The following is a 13688-nucleotide window of genomic DNA, read 5'->3' on the forward strand; positions in this document are numbered from 1 at the left end:
CGCCTCCTCCCCCCCACCCCCCCAGCTTACCTGCTTCCCGCGAATCAAATGTTCGTGGGAAGCAGGGGAGGGGGCGGAGTTGGGGTGTGGGCGGGGCTGGGGGCGGGGCCGGGGCCCGGTGGAGTGTCCTCCTTTAGGAGGCTCCAAATATGGTAACCCTAAATTAGCAAGACCCTATCTGACTCATTATCTCCCCTAAGAGCTTAAATTTTTGACCCGGGCTACCCAGGATAAACAACCATACTTGCATTTAAGCACAATTTCAATGCTGCTGTGGCCAGACTGGATTTATCACACAGTTTGCTCTGCCACTGTAAACTGGTTTTAAACGAAAAGCAATTTAGGCCAGAGCTATGGGCCAGAACACTGACTTTTTAAAAACTTGGCTAGAATATAGTTAGTGGCCAACAAATGTGAATGGAGCCTATATGCTAGCTTGGTGTGCAAACAGTGTACGTAGAGACTGTGATTAAACACAGTGAAGACAAACCCCCAGCTGCTAAACTTTCCCTGTGTATATGTGGCCATTGTCCTACCTAAATGAGGACAAGGCCAACAGCTTTTGTCTTGTGTGCACTGTGCTGGGCTGGCCTCTTCAGACACTGGCTATGCTGCCTTGCCACTTGAAGCAGGCTAAGAAGCACTAGCTCCAATTCAGTATGGCTTTTGCCTATTAGCTGGGAGCCATTGCCGAAGTATTCTGCCCTGCCTTAATCAGGCATGTGTTGGCTTGTGCTGCTGATGGGCTCCACCTGCTGCTGCTCAAGAGGTCAACAAAAGGCGGCATTGAATGGGAAGTGCTCTGGCACTTTCCATTCAAAGTGCAAATGAGGAAGGAGCAGGATGTGAGGTGGAGCTTCTTTTGTCCCATTTTCCTGGTAAAACCCATTGTGCTGAGGGACCTGATTGTGACATGGGTAGGGTTAGGGTGTGGCTACTGCAGAATCTGTTCCCATCCAGCTTCAAGACCAAGCCATATTTTAACTAGGTCAGATTTACCATGTTGTAACCGGGTTAGTTTGCATGGTTGACTTTACAGTCTGGATGGGACCTCGGGTGCTGTTTTGTTATAGCTGTAAACTGTGCTAGCTACAGCCACTTCTGAGAGCTGCTGTTAAGCATTAAATCTGCTTAATGTGGCTTTGCTTCACTGGACTGGTATGCACAAGTCTGCAGGATTGGGGTCTGTATGTGGTTAGGGGCCACATCCCCTGGGAAAGAGGACAGTGTATTCCTTGGCAATAGAAGAAGACAGACCCCCATCTCCCAGATAGGGTCAGCTGTCTCTTGTGCTCCATTTTGTTTCCTTTTATTCTGGTTGTCTCATGCCCTCATTAGGGAACAAATTTGTTCAATTAAAAATGGTTCTTCTGTAGACAAGGCCCTAGCTTAGATGTAACATGGTATAGGGCACTTAGGCCTGGTCCACACTAACCCCCCACTTCAAACTAAGATACGCAACTTCAGCTACGTTAATAATGTAGCTGAAGTCGAAGTACCTTAGTTCGAACGTACCGCGGGCCCAGACACAGCAGGCAGGCTCCCCCGTCGACTCCGCGTACTCCTCTCGTGGAGCAGGAGTACCGGTGTTCACGGCGAGCACTTCCGGGATCGATTTATCGCGTCTAGACAAGACATGATAAATCGATCCCAGAAGATTGATTGCTTACCGCCGGACCCAGAGGTAAGTATAGACGTACCCTTTGGTGGAGTGTTGCAACTGTTCTAGGCCAGATTTTTGCCCCCCAGGATCAGTGTATGGTGTGGACCCTCTGTGCAAAGAGCGCTCTCCTCTCTTGTGAGAAGGGTTGCCAGCCACCTCCATGGCACTCTGCGATTCCTAGGAAGGGAGAGAGAAGATTCTGCGGGCTCAGGATCTGCATGGAGAGAGGAGACAAGAAGTGGGTAGCCCTGTTTTGGGTGGAAGCCCATGGTCTCCCGCACCAAGTGGTGTCCTGACATGGTAATTATTAGGTCAGAATAAAAGAATTAAGATTAAAATAGGCCAAAAAGTTGCAGATTCAATAAAAGAGAACACCAAAAAACTTAAAGGGTAAATTTGGTTAGGTATACTCAAACAATTGCTTAGGCTTTTTTATTTTGTGTTCAACTGAAGTGAAAATAACTCTCTTAGAATTGGCAAATTTGCTAGACCTGTTTTGTTTGCAATATTGGATTAGGCTAAAGGACTGTCACTTTCGTTTACTCAACCTGCTACTGCTTTTATTCTCTCCAGGAGCTCAGGAGTTTGGAGAGAAGCAATATTCAAATTTCAGATTTAAGGAATCTGAAACAATAAATAAAATTGTCTCCTGGTCCGACATGGGGAAATCTCTTAACTTAATGAGTTTTCAATAAATTGGTCTTCATATTTAATATTATACTTCGCAATTGGATAACATCTTTCATCCAGTGATTTCAAAGTAGTTAAACAATTAAATGGATGCTCTTAACTTGAAAAATGTGTTTGTAAATGAAAGTTGCATTTGTATTGATTGGTTAAGCCTTTCAAAGCTGATGCATTTCCTAGCTAGATCTTAAAACCTCAGCCTGTATTAACATCTTTTTAGATTGTTACATTGGATATTCATTTCTATTCCTCACTGTTTCTTTGCATATTGTAAGGTGAAAATATATGAAGTCAGTTTCACTTTCAGGTTCTCAGTGCTTCAGTGTTTGCATTTCCAACATTTTGCCGCAATGCCTTCAAAAAAACTTGACAACTAGGCTGCTGATGTGCTGAGATCACAGCCTATAATGCTGATCAATACTGTCTCATTGTTTACTTGTAATCCTCTGTCTAGCTAATTATCTGTTGTCACTTAGGCCAGGTCTACACTACAGCCCTGTATTGGTATAACTCAGGGGTTCTCAAACTGGAGGTCAGGACCCCTCAGGGGGTCACGAGGTTATTACATGGCGGGGTTGCGAGCTGTCAGCCTCCACCTCAAACCCCACTTTGCCTCCAGCATTTATAATGGTGTTAAATATATAAAAAAGTGGTTTTTAATTTATAAGGCGGGTTGCACTTAGAGGCTTGCTGTGTGAAAGGGGTCACCAGTACAAAAGTTTGGGAACCACTGGTATAACTACTGTTGCTCAGGTAGGGTGACCAGATGTCCCAATTTTATAGGGACAGTCCCGATTTTTGAGTCTTTTTCTTATATAGGTTCCTATTATGCCCCCTCCCCTATCCTGATTTTTCACATTTGCTGTCTGGTCACCCTATGCTCAGGGGTGTGAAAAATCTACATCCCTGAGCTATCTAGTTATACAGACCTTTTTCTCCCCCCACCCTCCTCACCTATTTGACTTTCTTCTCTAAAGAGGGGAGAGGACCAATGGAAGCCCAAGCAAGAGCACCAAAAGAGGGTATGCACCAGAAAGAAGTAAAGCAAGCTAATCTGAAGGACTAGTGGTGGACGAAGCAAGTTTATTAGCCCTGTGCCTAGAATGGCTTTTATATGGGGATATCCGAGGCAAAGGGGAACAAACCTGCAGGGAGAAATCCAGAAGTTGTTATATGCACTTGTTTATTGAAGATATCTCATTCCCATTCTAGGTTGTGTACGTAAAGGTCATGAAAGGGGACTTTGTGACTGAATGTATTGGTATCTGACTCCTTGTGGTGGATTCTGGGGGAAAAGGAACCTTCTCAGTTAACGCGCCCCCCCTGCCCCTCCCCCCTCCACACATCCTACAGTGGGATCCTCATAGTACTAAGAAACATCCTACTGGTAGAGAATGCTGCATTGTTGCTTGGATGTAAAAGTCAGCTTCATGAAAAAAGCTCCTTTCTGTCAATCTCTGCTGAATGTGTGGGTATACGTTCAATGCTCATGTAATACTCCTTGAGAAGAGTTGGAGAGAACCTAAATGCCCTAGCTAATGTTCTCTCACTTACCTATAAAAGGTTCAGTCTCCCATCTTTAACTACCTCTAAGTTTGGGGGAGGGGGGGTTAGTTACAATGCCATAGTGAGCCAGTATGGTCAACAGTGTTTGAGTCTGCCAGTGTAGAATGGATTGAGAACTATATTAACATGAATGAAGGAATCTTTTTGGCCGCAAATATGTGGTAGCCCAATAAAAAAAGTATTATCTACCTTGTCTGCATTCCATTTTGAGGGTCAATAAGATGTTAGTAATACCATATATTCAACCATAAGTGTCCTTCAAAACCTTGTACTGCTGAAAATTGGTGGAGAAGCTTGAAATGAGCAGCGGAAGCCGCACGTGTCAGAAGTGGGTACTGTCACATGACACAGTTGAAAGGATTAGTATGTAAAACCCAGATTTGAAAAGATGCTAGGTAATTGTCCTGCTTCTAGATCACTGCTCAGCCAGTGACAGTTTGTTCTGATGATATTACTTGCTAGAGAGTTGTGTGGTGGAATTCTTTGTAAATGGGACGGGTCTCTCCTTGCCTGAGAGCATTCCAGCTGTTTTGCTCAGGAAGTTGTCCAGAGATAATATCTCCATTAATTATTATTATTAATGGAGATATCCTATCTCCTAGAACTGGAAGGGACCTTGAAAGGTCATTGAGTCCAGCCCCCTGCCTTCACTAGCAGGACCAAGTACTGATTTTGCCCCAGATCCCTAAGTGGCCCCCTCAAGGATTGAACTCTCAACCCTGGGTTTAGCAGGCCAATGCTCAAACCACTGAGCTATCCCCCTGCCCCCGCTTCTTTCTGACTTCCCTGTGGATCACTATCTATGTCTGGAGTAATAGTTAACTTTGTTTAGATTCCTCTCAGGAAATGCATAACCGCAAGGATTACTTGGTCAATGTTAAAATTGTATTCCTCCTCAGAGTGCAATCCTTGGAGCATAACAAAACGAGATAAATGCCAATATAGAGGTTCTCAAATGGCTTTCATACTGACTACAATACCAGGGAAATAATCTAGGTTGTCTTTGTAAGAAGACTGGGAGGGGGGACTTACAAAACTGAACAATGGGTTATCAAGTTTCTTCAAATCACTGCCGATCACTTCTGGTTTTGATCAGCCCTTGTGGGAACATGTCAATTAACATCTGGGTCTGTCTCTTGTGTGTTTTTGAGGGAGGGTCTGTATTGTGATAGAGGAGGCATTTGACACAGCCTCATTCCTTTTGGAGTGGGTTGCAAAAAAATAAAATTCAAAGAATGAAGTGACGTCAGAGTTGATACCTCTAATTGATATCTTGAAAAAGATCTTTAGGCAAATCAGATACAAGCTTTTTAGGTATGCCAAAGGTCCAAGTTGTTAGAGTAGACCTTTAAGCAGTATGCATATTTATCTAATTAGCTGAAGCTAGCCCATCTGCTAGTACACCTCTACCTTGATATAACGCTGTCCTCGGGAGCCAAAAAATCTTACCGTGTTATAGGTGAAACCGCGTTCTATCGAACTTGCTTTGATTCACCGGAGTGCGCAGCCCCCCCCTACCCTCCGGAGCACTGCTTTACCACATTATATCCGAATTCGTGTTATATCGGGTCGCGTTATATTGGGGTAGAGGTGTATATTCTTCTGATACAGTGCATTCTGCTGGGGTGGTCCTAGTTACAGAACACCGAATTTAAAAAAATATAATTTTGAGCAGTACTATAAAATATATACTAACTGAAATTATGTGAGAGAATCCTTAATGGAAGCTCATTTCTTATTCTACCCCCACTAGTGACCAGCATGTGGGGAGACAAAGCAACACACAACACTGAGTAGAGAAGATCATTGTGGTGGGATAATGATTGATCTCTCAAGTTGTAATGTAGACTATTGCAGCTGATGGGGGTAATAATAAATTGGAAATAGTCTTGTGCCCTTGGATTAAATAACATCAATTAGAACATTGTTTCTTTACGTAGGTGCATTTAACAGTGGTGGTGTTCCCCAGCAACTTGTACTGAATGTCTAGCTGAATAACTAAGAGCATGTATAAAAAAACCTCTTGATGGGTTTAAAAAATTTAAATCCAATTTATATAACTCACACACACATTCTCTCTCTCTCTCTCTCTCTCTCTCTCTCTCTCTCTCTTTCTCTCTGCAATAGTATTAGCACCTGGATATCCAGGTGATAAGTACTTTACTTTAAGAACACTGAGGATTGTATTCTGAAAGTGCAAAATTTGATGGGCATTCAGAAAGAAGGACTAGTTAAAGATCTCTCATCTTTGACTGCTGTTATTGAAAAGAACTTGTTTGGATTAATGGGCTAACTATAAACACTGCCCAAGATTTTCAAACTGACTAATGATTTTGGGTGCACTGAGAGACCCTTTTAGGCACTTTATTTTCAGGAAATGCTGAAATGCACCTACCCTCTGAAAATCCTTTAGGGCTTCTCAAGTTGGGCACCCAAATCCACTAGTCACTTTTAAAAAACATTTTGAGCACTAACTATACAGGGAGGTTACTCTCATGTAGGGGAGGAGGTGGAAGGCAGAATCTTTGATCTTGCTGTAACTTCAGCCCCCTTCATAACCAAGAAACCGCATATTTGTGACTGTGTCTCAGTGGCTCCATTTACATGGTTAAGTGGTTGCTGGATGATTCTTGCTAACTCACCACCTTGGAGTGTTCAGACAGATTTTACACCTCTTAGACTCCAAAGCTAGCTCAAGCCTGATGAATTATGCTGGCTATGTATGTGGCTTGAGGGCAAGGAGTTGGTTGTTCTGTTCATGGGAGCTCCCTTCCAGCATGCCAAAGAGCAGCCTCCGTGCTTGTCTACAGAGGCAATTATTTCAAAGGAAAATTGCTGAAGGCAGCAACAAGAGCCAACATGGATAATAGAGGAGAGGTTCCTTCCTCTCACTCTGGCTTTTCCTTCCTTCGTCTCAACCCCCCCCCCCCCCACCCACACACCCCCCCCCCCTTCCTCTCTCCCCCCCCCCCCCCCCCCCCCAAAATCTCATAGCCAAGTTTTTAGAATTGGAATTCTATTAGGTTAGTGTCCTTCCTGCTAACTGCGAGTCACTCAACAGTACCACACCAGATTGTTATGTCTGCTAGACAGGATTTTGAGTTACCAGCTGCATCTTTAATTTTAATGACTGATGTTGATTCACATACATTTCCCATGAACGACCCAATAGAATTTTTTCCTGCCCCAGAGTGTGGAGAAATACGTCAAGATAAAATGTTAAGATCTTCAATTGAAAAATGCTAAAGCCTCAAGGCTTAGTTTGTAAGTTGATGGCTAGCATCTGAAATGTGTTAAGAAGCATTGTTTAATTTTGTAGCGGATGTTTATCTTGCTTGGGTCCAGAGGCAGATTGACCATGACAGGGAGACCCCCAAAATGCAGGACAAATATCTGACAACCTGCCCATGAGTCCCGGCCAGTGGCGCAGCAGGGCTCAGGCAGGCAGGCTACCTGGCACATCTCTGCGTACCCCTGGTGTGGGGGGGTACACTGCTCCTGTCCCAAGCAGCGCACGGAGACCCGCTGCCCCCTCCCCCCAAGGGGCACGCAGAGACGTGCCAGCAGCAGGGGTAAGGCGGCTCCCTGTGCACACTGCCTCCCTCACTCTATGCCACACCGTTCCTAGAAACAGCTGGCATGTCCCTGCGGCCCCTGGGGTGTGTGTGTGTGTGTGTCTCTCCGTGCATTGCATCACTCCCGCCCCGACCACCGACTCCGCAGCTCCCATTGGCCAGGAACTGCTGTGGGGGTGGCGCTTGTAGGGAGCAGAGCACAGAGACCCCCCGGTCCTGTGGACCCCACCCCCCACCTAGGAGCCGCTGCCAGAGGGGTGTGCTGGTCTCTTTGGGAGCTGCGCCGCCCAAGGTAAACGTCGCACCCCTGACTCCTGCCGCACCCCAACGCCCTGCCCTAGCCCAGAGCCCGCACCCGACACCCAAACTTCCTCCCAGAGCTCACTGAGAATGAGAGTCACATGGCTCACTTAGCTGAATGCTTGGTTCAACACAGCCTTATAGTGTGATATGCTGGACAGTGTAAAACACCACCTTTTACCTTATTTTTGTTTTTGTTACGAAGTTGATTCATAAAATCAGTGGGTAAATACTTGGAGCACAGTAAGTGTTCAGCAGATCATCTTGATTTTGTTAAACTGGTTTCATAGCGTAACTGTCCTTTTCCTAGCAGAATAAATTCCTCTAGCACAGAAGAGGATCATTAAATTCCTACTCTAGAAGAGTAGTGGGCTAGATCTTGCTCAACTCCATACCTTTTTTCAAATTTTACACGGTTGCATTGGCAGCTATGGCGTTTGCTGTGGAATTCCATGGAACTTTCCATTCCTTGCACTTCAGATCAGAGCATAAGAAGTAGCAAAGTTTCTTTGTGATTTTCTTTATAAGCTCTATCAGCACTTAACTTTTCTGAGTAGTAGTTGAATCATGTGATAAGTCAGGTTCTATATAATAGCTTCATAAGGTGTGCAACACACTTAGGACCAAATCATCGGATCATATAAATTGTGGTATTTTTCAGTTAAAGTCAACAGACCTTTGCTGACTTCCATCAGCTTGGGATCTGGCCCTGGGCATTTATCAGACCTGCTGGTTCTAATTGACTGAAGTGACGAACCACACAAGAATTAGGGTATGTCTAAACTGCCCATGTTACAGCGAGGCCACGCTGTGACATGGGCAGTGTACTCATGCTTTATCACCAGGGGAGAGCTCTCCCAGCGATTTAAAAAAAAAAAAAAAAAAAAAAACCACCCCACGTGGTAGCTTTATTGCCTGGAGAGCGGCTCCTGGCGATAAAGTGCTGTCTCTAATGGCGCTTTTCAATGCTAAAACTTTTGTTGCTCAGGGTTTGGGTGTGGTATTTTTTTATTTTTTCCCCCTCTCTCCTCCCCCCCCCCCCCCCCCCACCTGTGAATGACTCTAAAGTTTTAGTGCTGAAAGTCACAGTGGAGACACAGCCTTAGTAGGAATTTTCTGCATTTTAACAATTTTCAAAGTTTTTAGTGCAATTTTTTTGTAAACACTTTTTATTAAGTCCACGTTTTCATTGCATTTTAAGGGGAAACTAGTGCTTCACATCCACCATGCTGAAGAACCAAAATGCAGAAGTTTTACCTATTCTTGCATTTTTTTTTATAGCCCATCTTCCAAAATGCTTCATAAAGGTTTTAAGAACATAAGATGTTTCATTTAGACATTACTGAACTCAAACTTTCACTCCTAAGTGCAGCTAAAGTCCTCCCAACTTGGATAGCTCATATGTTGCAAGGGCTTGCATGGAACAAGAGCTTCTGATGATATATGACTTTTATACCTCTTTTTGTTGCTTGGAGAACAGAAGCAACCTGGTTTTATTGTTACCCATGAGCCAAAGTTGCACAGTCTGTTGTCCTATTGTTAATTTTTGGTTGTATTCCTTCCTAATAGGTGATCCTCTCTATTTCTGGTTCTGTCCTTTATATAAAACTTAGAACGGGGGCCCTTGTATTGTCAGATTTGGTCTTAACTTCAGGTAAACAAATATGAATGACTAGATTGTGAAGTCAGCAGTAAGTCTTCTGCCTTGTTGCTTGCAGTGTGGGATCTTGTTCTGGGAGGTAGTGAATGGCCTCAACTCCCATTTACTTTAAAAGGAGCAACTCATGGGGTCAGACCGCACATGGTTTGTGAATAATGCTTGTGTTACACAGTGTGGCGACAAGTCTGGATACATTAGATACTTGCCCAACTGGGCCTGCTAATTTAAAATGAAGGTCAACATTTTTAGTGCTAGCTAGAGCTGGAGGACTGTAGTAACAAACTGGACTTGGTCATCTAATTGGAAAAACTCCCCTCTCGAAGGAACTAGTTTGAGGCTTTTGTCCCCAGACCTAATATAGCTTTGGTTACTTATGTGTAGCAAGGCAATCTGAGCAATCTTGTCCTATCACAATTAGAAATGAGCTTGTCTTATGATTCACAAAAGGCTAATGATTTTAATAGCCAAGAGGGTTATGATTCTGGTAAATCTAAGCATTAAATGTGCTCTGTTTAAAAGCAAGTGCTGTGCATGTAATCAGTGGACAAATGGACTTAACACTAATTGTGGATACTGGACATCATCTGAGGCTCAACCAAGTAAGGATTACTAACAGCATTATTCAGTGCTGTGAGCTAATGTGCGAAGGTACTTTGTCAGAACGAGGTAACTGTTTGTATGAATGTCTTGTGTATGACCATTGAACCCTGTATGGTATGTTCTATTTCATCTAGGGAGCGTATAGAGCTATTGGAAGAAGCCAAGAAGATGGAAATGGCAAAGTTTCGTTACATTCTTCCTGTGTATGGCATCTGTAAAGAACCTGTTGGCTTGGTCATGGAATACATGGAGACAGGATCACTGGAAAAGCTCCTGGCCTCAGAACCGCTGCCATGGGAGCTACGCTTCCGAATTATCCATGAGACAGCTGTGGGTATGAACTTCCTGCACTGCATGTCCCCGCCACTACTCCATCTGGACCTCAAGCCTGCCAACATCCTGCTGGATGCTCATTACCATGTGAAGGTAATGTCTGGGGTGTACCCCCTACTTGAGTGTGCTTTTAAGTCTCACTTCTGCCCAACAGTATCTTTGCATGACTTCTGCTGATTTCAAAGGGAGTTGTACAGGTATATGAGAGCAAAACTGTGCCCAGAGGGTTCAAAATAAATACTTCTAAGCCTGATTTGTACCATGTGAAACCTGCTTTTTGGGTTTAGTTAGTAATCCTCTCTTTTCCCCTGCCCTATTCTGAAGTGTTGCACAACTGGCTCGGTACAGGCTCAAAGGTCTCCCTCTGAAGAAGAGACCAGTTACAGTAGATCTAGGGCTCGATCAGTTAAAAAATAGCAGGGTCAAAGTTTAGTAGAAAACTCTGGCTTTTAGGTCTTTAGCAAATAGTTCACTCCTGTGATGGGGGATAAGGCTATAAACATGGAGGGAAAAGGGATGTGGCCCTTGGAGGGATGACTTCTAAGTCATTTGTGTATGTTCCAAGATCTTCCACAGCACCCACTTAGCAGCCCTATTCCATCTGGGGCCTCTCCATGCACACCCAAGTCTAGTCAGTATTAGCAGGCTTCGGGCTGGAATCCGCAGGAATGACTGAATTCCTGGAGGTGCTCTTTCCCCTCCTCCCCCCAACTGGTTTGCTAGGAGTTGATACTGTGAAAAGTGAACCTCCCATCATACCAGCCACACCCATCATAATGTTCACTCGGAGGTTTTCATGGGCTTAGTGTTAAGAAATTCTTCTTTTGCTTAATTTCCCACTCATCAGCCAAGTCGTGACCATTTGAGGTGGATTTTTCTAGTCCTGTCATCCACTCTGTTAAAAATGTGGGCTTTCTTTCTGTTTGGAATTTGAGCTCAGTGCTTGTTTTCTAGTTTTGGGCCCGATCCCACCCCTGCTGAAGTTGGTGGCAAAACTCTTATCTTCAAGGGTGCAGGATTTAGCCCCTTGTTTGGTGGTCACGTGTATCTTGTATCGAAGTGGTGACCTGCTCCCCCAAATGGATAAACAGCTTGTTCTAGTCTGTCAGCTCCTTTTGAGTTCTTTACCTTGGAATGAACCCAACTCTTAAATGGTAAATAAATAATTACAAAGTCATTTAAAAGACACGCTCATGCACAGCTCCTTACTGTTCCTGACCGAAGCAGATCTTTGTCTATATGCTGCGAACATGAGTGGTGCACTGGGCCAGCTCTGTATATGTTCTAGGTGTGGTGGAATAGGGCGTTGATGTGCTCTCTCACATTGCGGTAATCGGCCTCAGTGATCTCTTCAAAGGTCTCCTGCAGAAGCTGGGCATGCACTTGCACAGGTTCCTTGGGAAAGCTACTGTGCTCCTTGTATCAGTCAGGCTAACATGTCCACGCCACTGTTCCATGGCACACAGGCAAGCTGCATATGGGCCAGGGCGGAAGCCGCATTGCAGTAGAAGACCCTCCCTTGCTTCCCAGGTAACCCTCAGCAGCGAGATATCTTCCAGGACAAACTCCTGTGGAAAATGTGGGGACAGTGGTCAGTATAGGGGCCCCCCTGCAGCTGTTAGCTTTCCCCAAGGCACAGAAACCCAGAGGACAGTATGGCCATGAAACAATCAGTCCCTCTTGCCCCTGTACTTATTCACCATTTTGGGGCTCCTGTGGGTTATGTGCGCTCACTTTGGGATGGGCAAATTCTGCTATTGTGTAGACTGTGCTTGTCTTTAAGTATGGGCGAATGATTGCTGTGTCTGGTGTGAACAATGTTGCCTCTGTTAAGTGTTGCATTTTGGCTTTAGAGATGCAACCTTGAGATCTCAGCCGTCCTTGTTATCACTGGCCGAAAGACTCCAAAGAATGGGAAGAGGTGCTCTGTGAGATAGCTGCCCATAATGCACTGCTCCCAGTGCCGCAAATGTGGCCAAGCCAGTGCGCTTGCAGCTGACAGTGTGAACACACTGCAGCATTTTCCCTACTGCGCTCTCCGAGGGCTGCTTTAACTCACAGCGCTCTACATCTGCAAGTGTAGCCTGCCCTGAGTGAACAAACAGTTGCAGGCTGCAAAAGAAGAGTAGATTCGTGTTCTGGGGGAAAAAGTTCTTTACAAAGTATGTGTCCTTAAGCCAGGAAACAAAACAGCTCCCAAATGCAGTAAATAGGAAATGTTCCTGTATGTCCTTCCACTTTTCTAAAATAAAAACCACACCTGTCTTTACAAGCACAATATTTATTTTAAAAATTCTATGCAGGGATGATAACTTCTGTGCAGCCCTGTTGCATTAGTCATCAAGTGGATGCTTTTGTACAATAAAGTTGTCTCTGGGGTGTTGCATAGTATTTTTGTTTAATTTTATTATTGAGGCATAATTAACAGGGTGGTGTAAACCACAGCCGGAAACAAATGAATATAAGAAATCTATTTCAAAGAGTTCAAGGTGATGTCTTGTCTTGTCATCTTTAAATAATATATTTATGGTAAAGCTTTGCTAAGCATTTTTTTTTTAGTTCATGCAGTTATTTACAAGTATCCTAAAGTTAGAGATGGAAAAGACCCAGTAGATCATCTAGTCCAGTTCTCTGCTCATGCAGGACTGTTTTCCTATACTACTTTTTCTAGTGTCTTGTTCAGTTTCAAGCAATGGGTCTTTCCAATACTTCCATTGGGAAGATGATTCCACATATTAATAAGCTTCACTATCAAGAATCTTTTCCTGATATTCAGCCTATATTTTCACTGTCTTAATTCTGACCCATTACTCCTTGTTGTTGTTCCCACTTGTACCAATCTAAATAATTCCTCTCTCTGCTTAGTGTTTGCCCCCTTCAAATATAGACTGTAGTCTTTGTCTCCACTTTTCACTTAGCCAAGCTAGACATAATTGGCTCTGGCAATCTTTCTTGATAATCTTATGATTTGGACGGTTTGAAAGAACTCTTCTCTGCATTCTCTGTGATTTTTCCAGTATGTCTAGTAATTAGGTGCCCAGGAACAAATGCAATATCTCAGATGCTGCCATAAAGAGCCATTCGAGAAGATCTGATGCCTCTTCATGTTCATCCATAAAGTGCATTGGCCTCTTGTGCTGCAGTACCTACTCTCAACTTTCTCACAGCTACTGCTCCTAGGTCTTTTTCAGCATTACCGCTTTCCAGGTTTCTCCTCCCACTAAATATCAGTTTCAGATCACTTTCCCTGGATGTACTAGTCCTTTTCTTTTCTTTTCTTTTCTTTTCTTTTCTTTTCTTTTCT

General features: G+C 44.0%; 1 protein-coding gene across 1 annotated transcript in view; it reads left to right on the forward strand.

The window, feature by feature from the left end:
- The window catches only part of LOC112112779 (receptor-interacting serine/threonine-protein kinase 4), a 36682-nt gene that overhangs the window by 6001 nt on the left and 16993 nt on the right, over positions 1-13688 (forward strand). The window contains exon 2 of the mRNA XM_026651188.1: positions 10186-10477. Within this exon, the coding sequence (XP_026506973.1) occupies positions 10186-10477 (292 nt within the window). The remainder of the gene's footprint in view (positions 1-10185; positions 10478-13688) is intronic.

The sequence above is a fragment of the Terrapene carolina genome, unplaced genomic scaffold, assembly GCF_002925995.2.
Source record: "Terrapene carolina triunguis isolate 2854851 unplaced genomic scaffold, T_m_triunguis-2.0 Scaffold30, whole genome shotgun sequence".
NCBI classification, from domain to species: Eukaryota; Metazoa; Chordata; order Testudines; family Emydidae; genus Terrapene; species Terrapene triunguis.